The 24,303-nt window shown below is 45.4% G+C and overlaps 1 protein-coding gene across 1 annotated transcript; it reads left to right on the forward strand.

Moving 5' to 3' along the window:
* The first annotated feature begins 1,066 nt into the window (after positions 1-1,066).
* On the forward strand, positions 1,067-22,382 carry LOC121045832. The gene is made up of 5 exons (XM_040499166.2): positions 1,067-1,119; positions 3,471-3,576; positions 19,045-19,212; positions 20,869-20,970; positions 22,308-22,382. Exons 1-5 carry the CDS (start codon positions 1,067-1,069, stop codon positions 22,380-22,382), a joined length of 504 nt encoding a protein of 167 aa, XP_040355100.2.
* The last annotated feature ends 1,921 nt before the right edge of the window (positions 22,383-24,303 follow it).

Below are 24,303 nucleotides of genomic sequence, written 5' to 3' on the forward strand. Positions count from 1 at the left end.
AACGCTTTTCCGTCCTCGGCAAATGTTTAAACAGTTCGCGACAAAGCAAATTAATATTACATGCGCTTCCTAACACCGAATCTAATGCTGCGGAAGTCGCACTTTTGAATCATGACAATCGGCAGTTGCGTCTGCTCTCCACAAGCACCAAAATGGCGACGCCCACAACAATATCGGGAAATAGGGTTTCGATACTCAAGCGAAGCTCATTTAGTGGCTCTAGTGGAAACTGTAGTCTTTCTGCACGCGCGACAACACCGCTGTGGGTCGTCACGAGTAGAGCACGAGACGAACCAAGCTGTCTCTTGCACAGCCGCTCATTGGTGAACTACAGTTATGGTCGGATATTCACTGGCGGCCATATCTGCGTGCGCGGCTACTGAGCGCGTACTGAAGGCGAGCTTCCGCAGTTCTTTTGCAACGTGCATTCCGCACCATTAAGATTGCCGGTCTTACAGGCTATTAATGTGAACTCGTTCTGAGCATGCGCACTAAACATCGCCTTCAAAGATGGCATCAAGTCAATATTCCCTATTGGTTCAATCGCCATCCCTGCCCGTTTTTATCTGGATGAGCATTGTACCGGCGTGCGGTCGTGTATCATTTCTGCCTGATGCGCGTGCAGTGCAACCGCTAGCCCTAGCCCCCCCCCCCCCCCAGCTAGCGGTTGTACTGCACTGGCTGCATTTACCATCCACAGCTGAGACACCAGACGTCCATAGGGGTTGACTGACTTCCGGCTATATGAACATACACATGACACAGTTACAATCAACTGACTTTCAAGCCAGCACCAACATTGTCACGCAGCCCACTTTTTCCGATCATTTCTAAATATACTGCCTACCAAAATAAGGCATAGGATTAATTGTTTTTTGGTATTCCCATGTTCAGTTTTGCGGCTGCTAAAGCCTCACGCGCATTACAATGACTCGAAAACGGAACATTCAGCTGGCCATATCCAGTAAAAGAAGAAAAGAAAGAAGTAGAAAAGAAAGAAGAAGAAAAGGAGTTCTGCTCTCGACGTGACCGGGACAAGCAGAGCGACAACACGCGAGGAGACAAAATGACGTGTCACAATAACACCTGCGACCTCCGGGGCCATCTTCAGTTCTCAATGTAAGCTCTCGATCCACACGTCCCTCCAGGTCTATGCAGCTAGAGCAGATTGTTCAATGTGCCTCCGAAAGAACTTGCATCGGATGTCGGAGTCACGATAATAAAAGGCGTCCACAGTGAATCACGGCGGTGTAAAATGATCCTGAAAACTCGGCGCCTGCATATGGAACGCTTAATATGTCACCGAATGTTCATTTATGTGATGGATTTTTCCTGAAGAAATTTCAAGCCGTAGCTTTCTTCCTGTAAAAAATAAAACAAACAAAGGTTGTCCCTGGCACCAATCGGCTGCAGGGAGCAGAAAAGAGAGCGCGTCGTCTGCTCGGTGCGCCTATTGTAAGATGGCGGCACAATTAAGTTATAACCATCGCTAAGTCGGTCGTCTGCAAACTTATTCGCAGTTGGGCCTGGCAAATCTGTTATTCTCATTTTTCTCAGAAAATTTCAAGGATACACCTTGAAATTTGACCAGGCAAAATCCGCCGCCTAAATACACATTCCGTGAAAGTTGGAGCTCTATATATGCAGGCCTAAAACTTTCCGGCTCGTTTTACAGCGCCAGGCTCAATGTGAACACACTATACACCAGCCATGGACATAATTAGTGTGACTCAGGACAGTCGCTGCGTGTGCCAAAGGCTAATGACTCCAATCAGCTCGCCCACGCCAGCTCTTATTTCAGTGACGTAGAGCACGACCAAAAGTATGGTTGACTTTTCACGATTGACCCGAAGAGCTCTACTTCACTTCCTTAAATACATGACCCGAGAGGATCTGGAATGAAAACATATGTTCGCGATCTGTTACTTAACGAGCAACCATAACCGGTTGGAAACGAAAGCATCGTGTCTGAGCTCGTGGTTGCGCATGCGCGCATTCCCAATTACCTTAAACCGGTGATTTCGGAAAGAAAGATAATTTCCCTTTTGTGGACAGAAATAATTGTGCAGTCAGAACGTGAACTCTGGCGGTGTTGCTGCTGAACACGCGATGGCTACAAGCTCCCAACAGGCTTATTACGCATACCACTGAGCTGGTCGTTTGCAACTGGTGATGAGTGGTCAGAATTACAATGACTAAGGCAAATCATGGACGTAACGTCAAAAATATAGAAACGATAAGGGGGCGCCACCGAAAAATCTCGCCGCAATTACTTTCTCAGGAGTCCTACGCAGCGTTGATGGCGGCGGAAGAGCGCGAGCGCGTGGATTTTGCGTGGACCCTTAGCACGTGCAATTGCGTAAGTGCTCGTGCGAACAGCGCTTCAAACTTGGAGGGCTGTGATCTCCTGGCAGACCCTATGGACGAACTTTATCCAACTTGTCAGATAGGTCGTATACAATACTTTACTATAAAAGCGAATAGTTTATCTATATTAAGCCCAAATAACCGAATGAAGACCCATTCCTTTTCAAAACAATACATATCGTAGATCACGTAGATCACAATTTGAGCAATTCCGACCAGTTAGTCAACAAAACAACGTACACGGTACTTAAAAAAAAAATTACTTGGGTGTTGGTGACTTATAGGATGACACCACAATGGGCAATGGTAACATCCAGAGGTTATAAAATATTATTTTGTAACTTAAATATTGTTTTTAAGAACTCTCGGAAAGTTTCAAACCTTAAAATACGTTTAAAGCATGAACTAACGTGGACAGAACTACAAGCACGCGTTCTGCTAAACAATACCACTCGCACTAATCTTCGCTCCCTATGGGTGGTTTGTGAACGACACCGGAAACTTCCCTCTTCCTCCCAGCGTCCTCAAAATAGACTGCAGCGACGACAGCCGAGGCTTTGCTGCGCACAATCACGCTGCAGGCTGACCGTGGCGTCCTGTGACGTCACGGTTTCATTTGACGTCATGCATCGTGTGCCGTGACATCACGATGTCACGTCAAGGTGTCAGGTGACGTTCCAGAGTGACGTGACACGCGGTGTCTCGTGAAATGCTGACTTTAGAAAATAAACCTTTCCCCTATATTTGGCGGTAAGATTTTTCCCATACCTTTAGTGAGAACTTTCTAAGCCACGACGACCCTACAGGAAGCATACCCTGGTTATTCGCTCCGAAATCTCGCCAATAACGAACGGCGCAGAAGTTCATTGATCGGGAGTTTTCGCAGACCGGTTTCCCACCTCCGCTACGTTCTGCGGAATAAAGACGCCCCTATTGCGCATGCGCGGCCCCAGTCTCGCCTGCAGAGTCCCGGATATTGCAGCGGGTTGGCGCAGAACGTTGCGGGACAACGGAAACGATCTACCAAAACTCCCTACTGAATTGGAGATAGCGACCGCGTAGCGACTCACGTGTTTTTGTTTTTGTTTTTGTTTTTAATCCAGACTTGGGACAGGCCGCCAGCCTGCTATCGACGACGCCTACCATCAGCTGGGCCTCACCACCGTATACATTCTCTCGATCAACGGGTTCCTCAACATACTCGAAGTGGTCAGTATATGCACGTAGTGACGTCACGAGAGTAGCTGTGCTGCCGCTATCAGCAACGTATATAAGACGTACTATCACGAATATGAGTGTGAACACCGCCCTGCGTGGATGGATGGATGGATGGATGGATGAATACGGCTGAGCCCTTTGGATCGGGCGGTAGCTTACGCCACCTAGCCATTTTGTTTTACCATTTAAGCTTAGAATATTTAAATGTAAAATCTATATTCCCTCCGCAGTGAAACCCCCTTGCCATCAGTGAATAAGAAAATACCTAGTTTTCTCTCGATTTCTGCCACCATTCACTTAATCTTTGTTTGGTAATCTCTACAGTCTTGAAATCCACTCTCCCTTCACTGTCTCTAAAACCCAATGACTTTATTAAATCTATGTTGTCTTCGGTAGGCATAGGGTGAAGCCCTTTACAGTAGAGTATCAAGTGCTCAGCCGTCTCGTCCTCCTCTCCACAAGCAGTGCACACTGTATCAATTTCCTGGTACTTCACTCTGTATGTTCTGGTTCGCAGAACACCCGTCCTCGCCTCAAACAGCAATGAGCTTCCCCTAGAATTGTCATAAATGCTTTCTTTGGCAATAACTCTTTTGTTTAATCTATAGCTTTCCAGAGCCGTCTTTGTCTGCATTCCCTCTAGCCACCAATCTCTTTCTGTGGCCTCAACTTTCTTCTTAACTGAGACTTGCTCTTCCGTATCCAACCCCAAGAATCCGGGACATGCCGCCGCTCGCAACTTACGCCATCTCTCGGCAGTCACGTCAGCGCCCCAGCGTAACTCAATGGGCAAAAAAGTTTTATTTTTGTAATTCAGTTAAAACTCAACAAATTTAATTGCACTCGGGGGGTCATAATATTGATCTAATAGCCCACTTATTTGAAGGATTTCAGTGCCTCACGACCATTACATTTCCTTCCCGAGTCAACAAACCGAATCCCATAGACTCCCATTGAAAACGAGGCCGTGACATTCAGCTCCCAGGAAGAAAAGCTTATCGCCACAGGAGCTTGAAGTCAAATGCGATCGCTTTATTAATCTTAGCTTTAATTGATTCCAGGAGAGCATTTTGAAATTCACTCTCAATTTTGAGTTATCTAGGTCTAAAGCTCTCTAATAACCGAGGGCTGGCAATAGCGGTAAAACATGGTTGGGTCAGCAGAGATCTCACGCCCAAAATATTTCGCAAATCTTTACTATTTTAACGAATGAAATATATATTTCTGATGATTGCACCATGGTTTTTCGACGGACAAATGAATTCATTTTAGCGCCATACATGTCGATAGCAATTATGGACCAATAAGAGATTTTGCGGTTCCTGTACCATGCCCAAATCCTAGTAAAAAAATCGACGACTTTACACAATTTCTGACTCACACACTTCTGGGAGCTCTAGGTGCTTCCTCTGTACTTTTCGGGTGGTGTGGGGGGGGGGGGGGGGGGTTCCGTTGGCCGCCCACCAAGAAGAACCGCACTTGCCCATGATCGGCAAAAAGTTGGCTGTCAGCTTGGACAATTGGACAACTGTGAGGCTTAAATGCGATATCATTTCCCGCGTGGAGACCTGGCGGAAAGGAACCCCCCCCCCCCCCCCCCCCCCCGCCCCGCGCGTTATGTTCCCGTGACTCCACGAACCGTGTTCTTATGACCCCACGGATCATGGTCACATGACCTTGTGGCCTCCATTGGCCCACTCTTTCACTGTGGTTACGTGGTTAATGTGGCGCAACGGACGATGGCCACGTGACCCCCGTAAATAATCCTCACGTGACCATGTCACCAACAATGGTGCAATATTTCTCATACGGGCGCTGTGCTTTTTATCCTTTGGTAGGAGCGCGCTTTACTTGTGCTACGGCACCATTCTTTTTTCAAGGTATTTCTTTGTATTCTCGTTGTGAGCACGTGCTGTCGGCATCGGGTACTACGAAATATGCCATCACCCCGATTAAAGCTGAGATGAAGGCACCCTAGTTCGCATTTATAATCTCAAGGAAGCTTCTTGCTTGTTAAAAGGCAAAGCAGTAGGCAAAAAGTGCGAGTTAGGCTACTTGTCGTCTTTTTGCCGACTAAATTATACAGTGCTTTTTTCATAAGGTCAAGAAATTAGAGGAAATTGCATGAGGAGGTAAAAATTCCACGTGGAATGAAGCTGGGCATGTCTACTATCATTTTCCGGCAAAAAATTTTTAATATTCATAAATATTATTTTTCTGCAATTTTGTATATCTCGCCCCTTTCACAAAAAAATCGCATCTGTCGCTCTGAGAACTATGCCAGAACATTTTCCCGCCCAGTTGCCCCTGGCTGAGGAAGCCACAAAAATTGATAGGAGATTTAATTTACATCTTTCACGTATCTCGGTATGTCTAGTATCATATTCCAGGAGGGTAGTTTGATAATAGTAATAATTATTTTTTAGTTTTTTTTTATCTGACCACTTGCACAAAAAAGCGCGTCTCATCGCTGTGGAGACCAAGTCCCAACGTCTTTTTTGGCAGTTCCGCCCGGCTCAGGAAGCCACAAAAATCGCTTTAGAATATCGAATTTTCGTTTAGAATGTAGCTGGGTATGTCTAATATCATATTCGAGGTGAGCATTTCGATATTTATAAGAATTATTTTTCTGTATTTTTCTAAATTCTCGTCCCTGGCACCGAAAACCGCGTCGTTTCGCTCTGGAGACTAAGTCCCAACGTTTTTTTTGGCAGTTCCGCCCGGCTCAGGAAGCCACAAAAATCGCTTTAGAATATCGAAATTTCTTTTAGAATGTAGCTGGGTATGTCTAATATCATATTCGAGGTGAGCATTTTGATATTTATAATAATTATTTTTCTGTATTTTTCTAAATTCTCGTCCCTGGCACCGAAAACCGCGTCGTTTCGCTCTGGAGACTAAGTCCCAACGTTTATTTTGGCAGTTCCGCCCGGCTCAGGAAGCCACAAAAATCGCTTTCGAATATCGAAATTTCTTTTAGAATTTAGCTGGGTATGTCTAATATTATATTCGAGGAGAGCATTTTGATATTTATAATAATTATTTTTCTGTATTTTTCTAAATTCTCGTCCCTGGCACCGAAAGCCGCGTCTTTCCGCTCTGGAGACTAAGTCCCAACGTTTTTTTTGGCAGTTCCGCCCGGCTCAGGAAGCCACAAAAATCGCTTTAGAATATCGAATTTTCGTTTAGAATGTAGCTGGGTATGTCTAATATCATATTCGAGGAGAGCATTTTGATATTTATAATAATTATTTTTCTGTATTTTTCTAAATTCTCGTCCCTGGCACCGAACGCCGCGTCTTTTCGCTCTAGAGACTAAGTCCCAACGTTTATTTTGGCAGTTCCGCCCGGCTCAGGAAGCCACAAAAATCGCTTTCGAATATCGAAATTTCTTTTAGAATTTAGCTGGGTATGTCTAATATCATATTCGAGGAGAGCATTTTGATATTTATAATAATTATTTTTCTGTATTTTTCTAAATTCTCGTCCCTGGCACCGAACGCCGCGTCTTTTCGCTCTAGAGACTAAGTCCCAACGTTTTTTTTGGCAGTTCCGCCCGGCTCAGGAAGCCACAAAAATCGCTTTCGAATATCGAAATTTCTTTTAGAATTTAGCTGGGTATGTCTAATATCATATTCGAGGAGAGCATTTTGATATTTATAATAATTATTTTTCTGTATTTTTCTAAATTCTCGTCCCTGGCACCGAACGCCGCGTCTTTTCGCTCTAGAGACTAAGTCCCAACGTTTATTTTGGCAGTTCCGCCCGGCTCAGGAAGCCACAAAAATCGCTTTCGAATATCGAAATTTCTTTTAGAATTTAGCTGGGTATGTCTAATATTATATTCGAGGAGAGCATTTTGATATTTATAATAATTATTTTTCTGTATTTTTCTAAATTCTCGTCCCTGGCACCGAAAGCCGCGTCTTTCCGCTCTGGAGACTAAGTCCCAACGTTTTTTTTGGCAGTTCCGCCCGGCTCAGGAAGCCACAAAAATCGCTTTAGAATATCGAATTTTCGTTTAGAATGTAGCTGGGTATGTCTAATATCATATTCGAGGAGAGCATTTTGATATTTATAATAATTATTTTTCTGTATTTTTCTAAATTCTCGTCCCTGGCACCGAACGCCGCGTCTTTCCGCTCTAGAGACTAAGTCCCAACGTTTTTTTTGGCAGTTCCGCCCGGCTCAGGAAGCCACAAAAATCGCTTTAGAATATCGAATTTTCGTTTAGAATGTAGCTGGGTATGTCTAATATCATATTCGAGGAGAGCATTTTGATATTTATAATAATTATTTTTCTGTATTTTTCTAAATTCTCGTCCCTGGCACCGAACGCCGCGTCTTTTCGCTCTAGAGACTAAGTCCCAACGTTTTTTTTGGCAGTTCCGCCCGGCTCAGGAAGCCACAAAAATCGCTTTAGAATATCGAATTTTCGTTTAGAATGTAGCTGGGTATGTCTAATATCATATTCGAGGAGAGCATTTTGATATTTATAATAATTATTTTTCTGTATTTTTCTAAATTCTCGTCCCTGGCACCGAACGCCGCGTCTTTCCGCTCTGGAGACTAAGTCCCAACGTTTTTTTTGGCAGTTCCGCCCGGCTCAGGAAGCCACAAAAATCGCTTTAGAATATCGAATTTTCGTTTAGAATGTAGCTGGGTATGTCTAATATCATATTCGAGGAGAGCATTTTGATATTTATAATAATTATTTTTCTGTATTTTTCTAAATTCTCGTCCCTGGCACCGAAAGCCGCGTCTTTCCGCTCTGGAGACTAAGTCCCAACGTTTTTTTTGGCAGTTCCGCCCGGCTCAGGAAGCCACAAAAATCGCTTTCGAATATCGAAATTTCTTTTAGAATTTAGCTGGGTATGTCTAATATCATATTCGAGGAGAGCATTTCGATATTTATAAGAATTATTTTTCTGTATGTTTCTAAATTCTCGCCCCTACACCGAAAACCGCGTCTTTTCGCTCTGGAGACTAAGTCTCAACATTTTTTTTGGCAGTTCCGCCCGGCTCAGGAAGCCACAAAAATCGCTTTAGAATATCGAATTTTCTTTTAGAATTTAGCTGGGTATGTCTAATATCATATTCGAGGAGAGCATTTCGATATTTATAAGAATTATTTTTCTGTATGTTTCTAAATTCTCGCCCCTACACCGAAAACCGCGTCTTTTCGCTCTGGAGACTAAGTCCCAACGTTTTTTTTGGCAGTTCCGCCCGGCTCAGGAAGCCACAAAAATCGCTTTAGAATATCGAGTTTTCGTTTAGAATGTAGCTGGGTATGTCTAATATCATATTCAAGGAGAGCATTTCGATATTTATAAGAATTATTTTTCTGTATTTTTCTAAATTCTCGCCCCTACACCGAAAACCGCGTCTTTTCGCTCTGGAGACTAAGTCCCAACGTTTTTTTTGGCAGTTCCGCCCGGCTCAGGAAGCCACAAAAATCGCTTTAGAATATCGAGTTTTCTTTTAGAATGTAGCTGGGTATGTCTAATATCATATTCAAGGAGAGCATTTCGATATTTATAAGAATTATTTTTCTGTATTTTTCTAAATTCTCGCCCCTACACCGAAAACCGCGTCTTTTCGCTCTGGAGACTAAGTCCCAACGTTTTTTTTGGCAGTTCCGCCCGGCTCAGGAAGCCACAAAAATCGCTTTAGAATATCGAATTTTCTTTTAGAATTTAGCTGGGTATGTCTAATATCATATTCAAGGAGAGCATTTTGATATTTATAATAATTATTTTTCTGTATTTTTCTAAATTCTCGCCCCTACACCGAAAACCGCGTCTTTTCGCTCTGGAGACTAAGTCCCAACGTTTTTTTTGGCAGTTCCGCCCGGCTCAGGAAGCCACAAAAATCGCTTTAGAATATCGAGTTTTCGTTTAGAATGTAGCTGGGTATGTCTAATATCATATTCAAGGAGAGCATTTCGATATTTATAAGAATTATTTTTCTGTATTTTTCTAAATTCTCGCCCCTACACCGAAAACCGCGTCTTTTCGCTCTGGAGACTAAGTCCCAACGTTTTTTTTGGCAGTTCCGCCCGGCTCAGGAAGCCACAAAAATCGCTTTAGAATATCGAGTTTTCTTTTAGAATGTAGCTGGGTATGTCTAATATCATATTCAAGGAGAGCATTTCGATATTTATAAGAATTATTTTTCTGTATTTTTCTAAATTCTCGCCCCTACACCGAAAACCGCGTCTTTTCGCTCTGGAGACTAAGTCCCAACGTTTTTTTTGGCAGTTCCGCCCGGCTCAGGAAGCCACAAAAATCGCTTTAGAATATCGAGTTTTCTTTTAGAATGTAGCTGGGTATGTCTAATATCATATTCAAGGAGAGCATTTCGATATTTATAAGAATTATTTTTCTGTATTTTTCTAAATTCTCGCCCCTACACCGAAAACCGCGTCTTTTCGCTCTGGAGACTAAGTCCCAACGTTTTTTTTGGCAGTTCCGCCCGGCTCAGGAAGCCACAAAAATCGCTTTAGAATATCGAATTTTCTTTTAGAATTTAGCTGGGTATGTCTAATATCATATTCAAGGAGAGCATTTTGATATTTATAATAATTATTTTTCTGTATTTTTCTAAATTCTCGCCCCTACACCGAAAACCGCGTCTTTTCGCTCTGGAGACTAAGTCCCAACGTTTTTTTTTTTGGCAGTTCCGCCCGGCTCAGGAAGCCACAAAAATCGCTTTAGAATATCGAAATTTCTTTTAGAATGTAGCTGGGTATGTCTAATATCATATTCGAGGAGAGCATTTTGATATTTATAATAATAATTTTTCTGTATTTTTCTCAATTCCCGTCCCCGGCACCGAAAACCGCGTCTTTTCGCTCCGGAGATTTAAGCCCGAATGTCCCTGGGGCAGCTGCGCCTGGTTCAGGAAAGCACAAAATTGCCTGAGGAGGTACAGCCTCCACTATGGATACATGACGCTAGTCTGGGAGAGTATTTTTATATGTCATCTAATGCTGTTTTAGTGAGCTCTTAATTATTTCGCTCATTATAAATCTGACTATCTAGGGTGAACTAACTGCATGAGCTAAAGTAGTTCCATGCCAAATTATGCAATTTTCAGTATCTCTTATTACACAAGGCCCGGGAAATTCGACTCCCATCAAAAATCCCGGGCCCTCAGGCAATGATAGACTTCAGGACACTCGGGAGTTCGCACACATTGTTTTTCTAAGGTTCCACCAAGATTCAGACATTAATATGGACATCTTATTTTATCTATATGAGTTTTTTTTTTTGCATTCGGTGGTGGCTGTGTATCACAATGCCGAATCAATTATCTGTAGAAGGTGAGGAAGAACCCGGGTGGGGAGATGATGTTTCATGTTTTACAAAGTAAAGACTGTGTCACAGGATTGACTGATATATCCACCAGACGACTATACATATGCCGCCAAATGAGCTAGTCCAGACCCCATCGAAGAACCGACGGAGTGCGACATTTCTGATGTCGCGCTGCGCCCTAGGCCGCACACCCGCGCTAAGTGCGTGTACAGTCACTCGCAATATGAAGGACCCATTCGCCGATGCAATTTATGGGGCGGCGCTTATTCCACTCTGGCCAGGCGCACTTTATTTTGAGCGACAAGAAAGATAAAAGTTTATTTCATTCTCTTACGTCAAGAAATATGGTCCAGGCATAGGCAAATCCAAAACAGCCTCAAACTGCCTGGTCAAATGGGTCCTTCATATTGCGGGAGACTGTACATCCAGCTACAAGAACTGTAAGGAGGGAAAGTACGCGAGCGAGCTGGCTAGGAAACATCATTGAAAGAAAACCTGAGACTAGGACAACGCGATAGCGCAAGGCCGGGTCGTCAGCGCAGGGGTGGAGGAGGGCGGAAGGGCAGGGGAGGCGGAGGAAGGAAGGGAAGGGGGGGGGGGGGGGGTGGGAGTTGGGGGAATGGAGGGCTTGGAGGGGGTGGATGAGGGGAGGGGAGCTGGGGCGGGGGCCCTCCCACGGGGTCACGCCGCCGCCGACTGCTACTAAGGGAGGGCAAGGGGTGGAGGGCAGGGGAAAAGAGTGGATGTCAGATAGGAGTAGTGGAGGCGGGGATGGGAGGTGTGGGGGGTAAGGGGAGGGGGATCCCATTCAACACCCGGGTAACGTGACCCGAGCGTTCAGGGAAGGGGAGGGGCCCGCCCACGAGGTAAGCCGGACGCCGTGACCCAGGTAACTCGACACGGGTCACGTGGCCTACGAAGTCACGCCGGACACCGACTACTTCTACGCCGGCTTTTCCGCAGAACGGGAGCCTTAAGCTATCGCGTGAAATAATTCCCAGTCTCAGGTTTTCTTACAAGAACTTGCCTAGACCGATGATACTTCAGTCATTCTACCGCCCAAGCACTAGTATGCTGTGTTTTTTTTTTCGTAGTGCACTTGCGTGGGCTTTTCTCCTGGCTTATGCGCTTGTCGTATATGCCTTTTCTTTTTTTTGCTGGTAACCTACGGAACAAAACAAGTTTCCATCGATCTGTGATAATCCATAATGAAGGGTATACACTTTTCCGACTCTTCGGACAAAGACGAAAACTGCCGAATCACTGGGCTGTGGACGCGAATGCGACGTACACCCGTCGTTGATATAAATCTGAAGGCCGGACCGCCGACTGCTCCGTACACATCAGCGCCATGATGCTGCGGCCCGTGGCGGCTTGCGCACCTTATCGCGCGCTACGTCGAGATTCAGCATGTGAATCAGCTCAGCTCTGCTGCTGCTCCCTGAAGAAAGTGCGATAATTGGGTAGGAGCCTTTCGGACGTTATCAGAAGGCACTGTGGTGACCTGATAAAGTAACTATTTGTTTTTTGTTTGAATGCGGTCGGCATTTCTTTCGGCTCATTCGACCACGCTCATTTTCGAAAAGTCGAAGTGGCTTGTGTCATGAGACGCTCAAAATATTTTCTTTTGTAAAAATATTTATCGCTATTAGCGTTCACTCAATAGTAAAGAAAGAATCTGAGTTTTGATGAACTATACCGAGCAACGTCGGCGTTTTTTCACTGGCAAACTGCAAAGTATTTGCCGTCAATGACATGTGCACAGCGCCCACAAAAAGTCGCAAAATAGAAATCCACCTTCACGCTCCCAGCAGAGCGGAGCAGTAAAACCGAGGACAGTGTTCGATCCAAGCGCTTAATTTCGGTGAAGCGCCAAGCGCCGATAAGGCTCGGTAGTCGCCACGCCCGCCGCGTCATGACGCGGATAGTACGGAGCGGTCGACGGACCGGCCTCTACATTAACGACGGTTGTACGATATTTCGCAGAGGGTTATTTCTCAAACGAAAGAGTTCCACAGCCCAGCAAACAAAGATGGTATCTCCCAGAAGGCTCTAATTAGAATGGCCCTATATACATTGGGGCCAATGTGCATGGTGTAGACCTTCGATCTTCTGTTAGTTGCCACCTTTATTTGGCTGTGGAGTGCATTTTGATCATGCGCAGTAGCTCCTCTCCGTGAAATATCGTGCTCCGCACCCGCCCTTACAGTCCAGTCGCTCGGAATTTTTCGCACCAGAGATAAGCGTTTGGAAGGTGTATAACACGAAACAAGTAGCAGGTTCGAGGAACAATGAAGATGTAGACGATAGGTTCTTTCCTTCTACGGACCTTTTCTTCGTTGTTGCAGATCTAATATACCGAGGTATGATGGCACAGCAGCTGTTAGCTGAGTAAGAAAGAGAGAGAGAGATGTTTATTTCCCCTTTTTTTAGAAAATTGACTTAGTTGCTTGCGCGCTCAGTGCGCACACTGTCGATAGGGAAGGGGATCGGGAGAAAACGATGGAAAATATAGAAAGGTTGGGAGGTTTATAGATTAGGTTGGGAGGGATGTCTCAGCCGTCGTCCGCCCGTCGAGTCGCGTTCGATTCGTGTTCATCCATAAGTTGGCAGTGCGGTGGAAGCTGCGTGCTTGTTGGACTAGTCGTGGGAGAGCGCGTTGTCTTGGTGAATGAACAGTCTGGTACCAACACCTCCTAGATCACAGGGCAGTAGTGCTGATAATTTTTCGTCACAGAAGAAGGCCGATCGCGGGCGGTGATTGGATACGAGCGCTGCGTCTGTCTCTCTGATTAGACACGAGACGCTGACGCAGCCCTCGCGTCCAATCACGGCCCGCGATCGCCCTTCTTCTGTGGCGAAAAATTATCAGCACTACGGCCTTGTTATTTAGGAGGTGGTGCTGGTACCCATCGCGCACACAGCTTTTTGTAGAGGGTTTTGTGCACGGGTTATTTTGAGATGCCTATGGTCTCAGCAGTCTTGTGCACATTCACTCGACTGTCCTCCAATTAATATACTATGAATTTATTCAACAATATCAGTCGTGGTGACCTCAACTCGGCGTCCGGGGCGCGCTTCATCTTCAGGGAACGTTCTGCCACGTTTAATTCAATGAACCCAGAACTAAACAGCCTTCAACGTTGAATAAGGGTCCCTATGAACTTCATGCAACTCGGTTTTGATACGTGGACGTTAACATTTTTAAAACAAACGTGCTTGATCATTGCACAGGGCTGGTTATTTTTTTTTTTTTTTTCATTGTTGTGGCAAGCGTTACAGTGTTCGCTTCAACCGTCTGCCAAACATGAACAGCGCTTCGCTCCCGTCTGGAAGCTAGCCTGGGTTAGTTTGAAGAATGACACTTGCCAGCCATGGCGTCATCCATTGAATTGTTCATCGTATAAATTTACCAAACTTATCAAACGACCCTTGTACTTGCGAGCTGTACAGGAAGCAAAACGACGTGGAACAAAACGGAAAGAAGTTCAGATCCGGAAGCGCGCAGGGGGTTCGCCAATACTGGACTCTATAGGCAGTATTCACTAGACGCCATATTTGTGGGTGCTGTTCAGAGCGCATGCTCAGAACGAGCTCACATCAATTGGCTGATAAGATCGGCACTTTTGATGGTGCAGAATGCACGTTGCATAAAAACTGTGGAAGCTCGCCATCAGCACGCGCTCAGCATTCGCGCACACAGCTATGGCCGACAGTGAATACTCCCTATAGTCTGTGACAGCTCAAGAGTGCAGTGGAAGCTCCGCTTCCAGCACGAGCTTTGTGGCCTTGATAGCACAAGTGTGCACGCGCAGCCAAAGCGCGGCAGAAGGCAAGGAGCGCGCGCTGAAGGCGGAGCTTCCACTGCTCTCTTGAGCTGTCACCCACCATAGTGAGCTTGTTAACAAACAGACAAAGAAATAGCTGACGTGCATATTCCACCCTATCACGGCCAAAGCTATACTTGTATCTTTTTAGCAACCACGCGCAATAACCGCTCATTCAAGCTGGAAGCGGATCCGCGTTCGCAAAGCGGTTGCGAACGCGGTTGTATAAAGATCCAGTACAATTGCACGCGCACTTGATGTCATCGAGTGCGCGTGCAATTGCACTGGATTTTTATACAACCGCGTTCGCAACCGCTTTGCGAACGCGGATCCGCTTCCAGTGTGAATGAGCGGTAAAAGCCCGGGGTAATCGCTTTGGATGACGCCTCGGCAGCTGCGCGAGCACTCGTGCTGCGAGGATGCCAATCTATACGCAGTCAGGGCTGCCGTCTCACGCCAGCGCAGCCTCCGTGGTTAGTCCATGTTAGCGTGAGACTGCGAAGTACTACTGAAAAGGTTGTGCAAGCGCGAGCGGCTAGCCTTGACAAACTCGACTGAAGTACTCCCTGCCCGAGCGCTCGCGCAGCCACCGAGGTGTGATTCAAAGGAAACGGCTCGCGCCTTGAGCATGCATGGCTAACAGTAGTCCATGCTGAGGTGAGACAAAGTTTAGCCTGAGCCAAGGCGCCCTAAGCCAGAAGACCCTCTCTAACAGGCTCCAGTGATAAGAGAAAGCCCAGCCTGAAACAGAGCACTTTTAGCATCGTTTTGCCTTATATCCGATGCACTACCGCCGGTGCGAGGTAGGAAAACGCAGCGGATTCGGCTCGCGCTTCAATATTTCGTCTAACCTTAGCATGGGCTATTGTTGGTCGCGTGCTAAAAGCGCGAACTATTTGCTTTCGACGACACCTCGGCGGCTGCACGAGGGCATCGTGTGGCGCGAACGCCAATCAAGGCTACCGTATCGCGCTAGAGCAGCCTCTGGGGCCAGTCCATGCTAAGGTGAGACGAAGTAGGGTGCCTTCATGTGCGCTTTGCTTAGGGTGGAGACAGGTGGCCATTTTGTCCCACACTTTTATTTTGTTTTTTGTTCAGAAGTGCGTGAAAGAGTGTGTCCCTGCACGCGTTTATGGCGCTGATTAAGATATAGCGACATTTTGTTTTCGTCGATTTCTTCGTATTTTACCCGTGAGCGCGTGCTGTCGGCATCGAGTACTACAAAGGGTCGCATCACCCTAAACAGAAGGACATTGAGGCACCCTAAGACGAAGTATAGCTTTAACTTTGCTCGGTTTAAATTTGGATTTTTAGCGATGGAGCAATAGTCTTGAGCGTTAGCTTATCACTTTAAAATGCACACTGGCTGCGGGAGAAGCAATTACACATTACACGTCTGCGCTAGGCGCGCCCAGCTGTGACCTTGAGAGGTTCCGTGGTTCGGAGCTGTCTTGAGCGTGTTATCAGTGCTATGCCTTTACTGCATTACGATGTCTCCTCTCCGGATTCGAAGATAAGATTGGCGGTGCGGGCGGAAACGGAGGGCACATTGGAAATTGGAAATGTGATTTCGCTCGGGGCTGAGGCGCCACATGTCGTCGCGGAATGGAACTAAACCGAATGTCTCGGATTCTTGGCCATGTTCGCTATAGCCCAAAAACTTTCCTCTTAATTTCCTAGTGCGCTGTCTCCACTTTGTGTCTACACTCCTCATGTATAAATAGCTGAAAACATTTCGTGCCCATTGCTCCACATCCATTCGCCTCAACCTATCCTCCAATTCTATCTTGCTCACCGCTTCCCTGCTCTCAAATGACGCCCATCCCATGTCTCCTTGTACTCCCTGGTTTGGCGTTTTGCAATGTGCCCCCAAAGCCAGTCTACCTACTCCGCGCTGTTTTATTTCTAGTCTCGCATGCACTTCGGATTTCATGGATAGCACCGCGTTTCCAAAAGTCAAGCCAGGCACCATGACCCCTTTCCAAATCTCTTTCACCACCTCATACCTGTTGTAATTCCAAAGTGCTCTATTTTTCATTACAGCTGCATTTCTGTTGCCCTTACCTATTATATACTTTTCATGCTCTCTGAGATATTCTGCACCATCACATAACCTAGATCACATATCCTAGATACTTGTATTTACTAGCTCTCTCAACTGTAATATTCTGTATCTTCAGCCTCTCAACTTCAACCCAACGGTACTATCAGTGCCCCCTGGCGATTTTTCTTTGAAGCATCAGTGCACCTTGCGGTCGAGACATATCGCCTCTAGCGGTCGCCGCACTTCTCTGCACTTCCGAGTCGTCTGCTGGCGAAAAACAGTCGGCAAAACTGCGCAACTGTTCACCAATGTCGAAGCGCATTTTTCTCTAGCAATGTGCGCCAGAACGAATTACTTGTATAAATATTTCTAGCGTAATATTTTTTCTTAGGAAGTTTTAGTAGATTATTCTCATGACTCCGATAACAATACTCGATACTTCGTCGGCGCCTTTAAGCATGCATCATATTATTATCCACGGTGTCAAAACAATTAACTAAGACCGCTTATTACTTACTTCACGAGAGTTTCGCGAGAGCAAAGGGTCACCAATGCGCACAGGCAAGAAGTTAGCGTGGTGCGAGCGTGGGTGATACCCTTCATCATACAAAACAGCACGATAAAAACGACGAGGACGAAGACACACGCTGGATGTCCTAGTCGCTTTTTTCGCGCTTTTTTCTTTTTGCATGCAGACGATGTGGAAGTGCAGAGTGGTGAGCCGACCGCTAGACACGATATGTCTGGAGGTGCACTGATGCTTCAAAGGGCAATCGCCAGGGGGCATTGATAGGACCAGGTGTTCGCGCTCATATGAATCGTGATAGTACACTACCGTCCTTATTCTAAGATGACCCGGACGAATAGCATCCAAAGTTATTACATGAACTCAGTGTTGGAACTCCCGCGGAGAGCGGTATACTCCACGAGCAGTGGGAAACACGCAACGCTAACGCAAACGCACAGCGCTTGCCGTAGACTCCTATACGCAATAAAAAAAACCTCACTAATGAAACTCCTTCACCGAAAAATATACTATGCTCTCGATTGCTGCACAGACTTGTATGGGTAGTCATCACAAGCAATCAAATTACTCGTAATCGATTACTATTTGGATTAATCTTGTAATCAGTTGAATATATTTATTAGGGGGTAATCAGAAGTCATCTTATTACTTTTTGAAGTACTAAAATTACTTGTAACATTTACTATTTGTTCCTCCGCTTCCTGATGGCATCCTTTGTGTGTCCATGTTTGCTACCAAGGAATCCTCGAATGAAGCCTTTGACAGAAGCATCGTGTGTCAATATCGGTGGATGACGAAGAGAAATAGTTTATAGTTTACGACATTTTATTCCAATATTGGCAACCGGCTGAAAAATTTGTCTCCCTGAAATTCTGAAGTAATCGGAAAAGTAACGGTTACTTTTTCAAGTAACGGCTAATTACTTTTCCTCTCAAGCAATCGGGGAATCTAATTGAATACTTTTTAACCAAGAGTAATTGTAATTGAAATCGAATAATTTCTTTTCCAAATATGGTGTACCTTAAGGCTCTTGCTGCATAAGGATTGCCGAAAATATAGTCTCCAGCAACAAAAGAGGACGCCCCTTTAAATGTGTAATATGTACCGAGACGCAGCGGGCGTTAGACGGAGCATTGTTTTTGTGGGTACTATATATATATTTTTTTTAACAAACCTCTCCGGTAGTTTTTTTTTTTTTTTCTCATGACGTCAGAAAGATAGTGCGGTTGTTAAAAGCAGAGCAGTATAGTGTCGTTTCCGCCAGCATTCGGAAGCTTAGATTCGATTAGAGAGCGAGAAAGGCTGTCATCGAGATTGCCAATGTTATGAGAGGGCGAATTTATATGCCTCATAAAGACAATACAACAATGACTTGTTACTAAAATACATCAACATCAAGGGTATGAGGACCAGGGGTAGCAAAGAGAGCAAAGAGAACTAACCACATACACCAAATCAACTGTATGGTGCCACGCTATATACTACGATGGTGCTGCTGTCGGATCTGCACGTGCACACGCAGGCTTGTTTGAAACCGCATGTTGATGTATAACTCAACCAATGTCATGTGATGTGCTCATGTGAGGTACGAACGCTGGTAGTTAACTCGCATGTAAATGTTAGATGCGATCGGTCTTCGGCGTCGTGCTTGTATGCTGTGTCCCATCTATATGAAAGCATGTGTGCTTCCAAATCCCCTGATGTGGCGGTCAATGGCGCGCGCGCTCTTCCTGGCGCACGCAGGCCACAGGTCTAGGCAACTTCATGACTTACATGATACTCGGCGTCGCATCCATGTCGCAACATTTCCTGTACGCCTGCTGCTTCGGCTACTCCGTGAATGGCGGACACTTCCTCCTCTCTGGGCTGCTCTCCCAGGCAGTGGCAGAAGTGCTGCCTCTGACAATCTACGTAAGCGCTTTGGTCGGGTCGAACGGCTCCAACTTCAACTGCCTGAAACGCGCTTCCGACGGTTATGTTCGGCACCTGATTCCGCCCAAGCATTCCAAGTGGTCCCAAAGTGACAACAAGTGATGTTACAGAAGCCGACATGGCGGCATCCCATCACGTGGCTGCTGAGGCTTCCGTGAACTATCAAGCTTGAGAGCGGCCTACTGTAGAACAGACTGCCGCATTCAACACCGTTGCTGTGAAAACGACAGGGTCACGACCGGCGAAAACACGAAACTTCGATGACGCCATGAGGCGGAAACCGAGGGACCACTTTTAACGACGCGGCAAACACACCGTTCGGAGGCGGGTTCCAGGCCCCATAGTTCAACTGCCCGCTTTCCGCGTGGATGGATGGCTGGGTCCATTGCGGCTGTTCACTTTGGATGGGGCGGCAGCTTGCGCCACCTATCCAAATAGCATCATCAGCAATAGATGAATGGATGTATGAATTCGGCTGAGTCATCTTAATTGGGCGGCGGTTGGCGCCCTCTTGACAATGCTTTTAATTTTCAACAGTTAACTGATTCCTGATTTGCAAAATGTTTAGGATATGCCTTTTGATAGTATATTTCTAATAATTAAAATGCGTGTGATGGAAGCCCCCCTTGACCACTTGGTGCTCACCTTCCGGCCTGCAGGTCGCAAAGAAAAGAATAACAAAACTTTATGCTTATGATTCTTAGTAACCAGACTGCCATTGTATTCTTTCACACTAAAGGTATTTTTATTCGTTATTCTTCTCTCGAATTACGTCGCCAGCACGATAACCTCCGCTTGGTGTTCGCTTTCCCAACGTACAGCTAAACAGTCGCCACTTAGCGCTCAAAATGCGAAGCTGCTCATTGCAGGTACCTCACTACATAAGTGCAATTTAACCAAATATTACGCCGCCTGGTTGCCAAAGTTGTACACCAAGTAATAAGGGTCTTTAAAACTTCTTGGATGCGCGATGTGAACGATAACTGTCCGACCCATGAACTTGTGCAGGCGTTCTCGTCCAGTAAATGTTTTGTACATGACCCGTACATGACCCCATGACACCATGCTGGGTGGTCATTTCTATTTCGTGCTTCAAAAGAAGAATGAATTTGACGATACGAAATGTAGGATGCAAAAGGTACGCGCCCGGCAGTGAGACCTTCACAATGACAGTTGGTGTGTCAATGCAAGCAATGTGTAGGCTGTTCTAGTATAATTACTTCGAATGATGCATTTTCTGGTTCATGCAACCTAACATAAGGCTAGTTAAATTATGTGATCATATAAGCGAAGGCGGTAACACGTACGCGTTTAATTTGTAAAGAGTTAATCCACTAATGTCCCTGGTTATGAAGTTGGAAATATTTTTTCCGCTATTTGAATCGCGTACCAGTTACCTTCTCGTAATGAAGGCAGAATATCAGTAAAAAATTAATCGACCACCCAAACAGAGATTAGTCATACCGTCTATATGGTTTGCAGGAAATTCCATGCAGTACTTTAATATGAATCGACCTAGGGATCCCAAAAAATGAGTGCTTAAACCTGTGGTTATAAAACGCTACATAGGCTATCTCTTAATGATGCTCAGCGAGTCGCTTGTTTATACCACTTCTATCTGTGTTCATGTTTCAGTACAGACTGTACCAGGTGAGTGCCATGTGTCTGTACTTCATGGGCTCCGTGGCCATCATGACCTACGACCTGCCGACCAACCCTGATGCCTTTTGTGGCATGGTGAGCGAAACGCGGAAGTCGGTGGCTTTGAGGAGTCACGACCACATTTCTTACTTCATTGTTTACGAGAAGCAAGTCAGGGGAATCGTTTGCCGAGCGCATTAACACCCCGCAGCTCGTATAACACGGGAGGCGAATTAGGCTCGCTTTGCAGAACGCAGACATTCATAGTTGAATCCCAATCCCTGCCTGTTTCGATCTGGATGAGCATCGTATCGGTGCACGTATTATTATTGTGTGGTGCAGGTTAAAGACCTCAGGCTGGCAGTAGTATAGTGCACTTCCTAGATTCCTCATCAACAGCGGATACGTTTTGCGGATGCCCACGGGGGCTGATTAACTTTCCGCGGTCTAAACATACACATGCATATAAACTTTTAGTTTTTAATTCGAGTATCGCGTGCGAGATCCGAGATCTTGCGGGCTCGGTAGTCGCATGGGCGACCGGAATATTCGCGTGCAAAACAAACAAACAGCGCAATGATCGAGCGGTGATGCTTTTAAGAAATGTCTCGAACTTTCTAATATCTACAAATCCACATTGCATTCCGATTCGTTGGGCAGGACATAAAATACGGTCGGACACAAGGTTGTCCTTATTGTAATGCAGCGAAGAAATAAGAGGAATAGCCCCAGGGTAGTGAACAGGGAGCGCCTCGGTCGGCTGGTCACAGTTCGGCGGGAAACTGACGTTTCAGCTCGAGATCGGGTACAATGATTGCGGACGCGGCACGTCTCGGAGTTGCAAAATTTCACATAAGATGGCGCTACCCGTCACACAATGTGAACCGCCATTGGAACCACAGTGCAGTCCACTTATAACAATAATGAGAAAACACCCATAAACTGCAATTGTTATAACCGATTATCGTCTTATCTTAACTCGATTCCCGACGCAAAAACGCGTGGTCCTCCAGAAACATTATTATATATAAGCTCTACATCATTATATGTGGTATCGTTATAAGTGGATTACACTGTATAGGGACGGTTAAAACACCTGTAAACGAAAAAGTAACGCGACCCCCCCCCCCCCCCCCCCCCCCCGCTGCTTCTTTCTTCCTGGTTGCCCGACGCCATTCTTGAGCAAAGGGATCGGCGAGGAGGAACATATCCTTATAATAACTTGCGCCACTTTTTTTAGGATTGAGGGCAGAAAGACAGATGGTTGAAAAAAATGGAGAAAATTTTTTTTAGCGGTTCGAATCGTATGATTAACGATTTAGGACGATTGATTTCATCGTGACGCTGTGTTTTGCTTTTTGTTGTGATGATCCTCTTCAAAGACGTCGGTCCAACCCAGACACTCCTAAAGAAAACACGTGTTTCTTTTTCAGGCGGCTGGCATGTTCGTCGGACTTGTACACTTGGTCCATCTGGTCTACATTCTGCTCTTCACGACGTCATTCTAGCACGAAGGAGGTCCATGACCCAGTTTTCGGCTAAGGATCTCGTTTATTTTATGATTGATGTTCTATTGAATGTTTACGCTTATTTGTCCATTCATGCATTTACTCGACTGCATCAAGACGAAATAAATCATATCGAGATTGTACGTCGCATAAAAGTTTCCTTCAGGACCTCAAAGCAGACTCGGCAGAGAATGATACTACCTTGTAATGTTGGATGTTTCAATAATTAAAACATATTTACAGGTATCAAAGCGTTGTGAGACGTTATGTTTGAGTACAGTAATTGTAAATTAATTTCAGTTCTTTAAATAATTGTTATTTTTGATGCTTAAAAAAAATATGTGATCACAGACGACAAGACGCGACTGGATGCCTTGTGATCTCAGAAGTGTGACAGATACTTGCTCGCTTGGCGTTGTCTCAACCTCGAGCCAGATTCTAGCCTTCGCAATTGGTTCTGAGGATTTCCCTCGCAGCATCTGGGGCGCAGTTTGAGACGGTTTTATTGAAACAAATATCGTGTTGTTGTTTTTACGGATTTAGCTGTTTTTAGGAAACAAGGTCGTTAGACTTGATTTTCCACGTCGCGGAGAGCAGCGGAAGGCGAAGACAGGACACGACTGTCGCTCCTTACGCAATTCTTGTAAAAAAGGGTTCCATATTTTGTTTTAGGCCAGGCAAGATCACCGCTGTCTGAACACCACCACAGATATGACCGCGCTAGTGAAGTGAAAGTCGCAGTATTCGAGCAGTGATTATGCCCTGTTTCACTTTAAGTACAAGTAGGCAGAAGTTACAGGAACGTCTATGCCGAGGGGTGTGTACGCCCAGCATGCACGCTCGAGCAGTAAAATCATCGTTCAGGGCAGCAGGCTCTTGCTTGTATTTTCGGCTTCGCTCGCACGGATGCATTTATGATGAGGTCATTCCGGTTCCCAAATGTAGCGATGCGCACTCCCCTCTAAATTACCGGCCAATATCATTAACTTCTGTATGCTGTAAGTTCACGGAACATGTCATTCATTCTCAAGTTATGCAATTCCTGGAACAGAATAAGTTCTTTTTTTTTTCAATCAACACGGCTTCAGGAAACACCGTTCATGCAACACAGCTTGCCACTTTCTGTCACGATATTCATTTTTCTCTAGAAACTGTTCAAGTTGATGCCATTTTTTTTATTTTTTCTAAAGCTTTTGATCGAGTTTCTCATAAACTGCTACTAGCAAAGCTGTCCACACTGTCTTTGACTCTTTCATTCTAGCCTGGATTGAAGGTTTTCTCACCTCTCAAAGCCAGCATCTGCAAATTAACAACGTTTCCGAAGCGCTCCTGTATCCTCCGGTATACCGCAAGGATCTATTCTTGCGCCCTTACTTTTTCTCGTGTATATTAATGATCTCCCTCTGTCATTCTCTTCTAATGTTCGCCTATTTGGTGATAACTGTGTAGTCTACAGATCCATAGCTAACACAGATGACTTGCTTAACCTACAGGCTGATCTAGACCGAATTAACGATTGGTGTTCAAAGTGGCAGATGCTACTAAATATAGCAAAATCCAAATGTCTCTCCTTCTATCGAACTCGTCAACATTTTCACTCTTCCTTCTCTGTTGGCAATCTTAATATTGATTTTGTGTCGACTTACAAGTATCTTGGCGTTTACTTCACTCACAACCTTTCTTGAAAAACCCATAGTAATACTATAATTTCCGACTCAAAGCGCGCTCTAGGTGTTTTGCGCTGTTATTTTCATCTCGCGTTCCCATCTGTGTAGTGACTTGCAAATGTCACATTAGTACGTTCGAAACTAGTATATGCATCGTCAGCCTGGGACCCCCCCCCCCCCCCCCCCCCATCTTAAATACCTAGAATCAGTTAAAAATTATACCGCTCGCTTTATAACGTCTCAATAGTCTAGGT

The sequence above is a fragment of the Ixodes scapularis genome, unplaced genomic scaffold (genome assembly GCF_016920785.2).
Source record: "Ixodes scapularis isolate PalLabHiFi unplaced genomic scaffold, ASM1692078v2 PGA_scaffold6__148_contigs__length_123643588, whole genome shotgun sequence".
Lineage (NCBI taxonomy): Eukaryota > Metazoa > Arthropoda > Arachnida > Ixodida > Ixodidae > Ixodes > Ixodes scapularis.

What these genes read in the sequence shown, in the direction of transcription:
- LOC121045832 (XM_040499166.2), top strand. Translation starts at nt 1,067, where the DNA reads ATGACGTGTCACAATAACACCTGCGACCTCCGGGGCCATCTTCAGTTC. An exon ending in GGCCATCTTCAGTTCTCAAT is followed by an intron (nt 1,120 to 3,470) that starts GTAAGCTCTCGA and finishes TTTTTAATCCAG; the next exon opens with ACTTGGGACAGGCCGCCAGC. An exon ending in CTGATGCCTTTTGTGGCATG is followed by an intron (nt 20,971 to 22,307) that starts GTGAGCGAAACG and finishes TTTCTTTTTCAG; the next exon opens with GCGGCTGGCATGTTCGTCGG.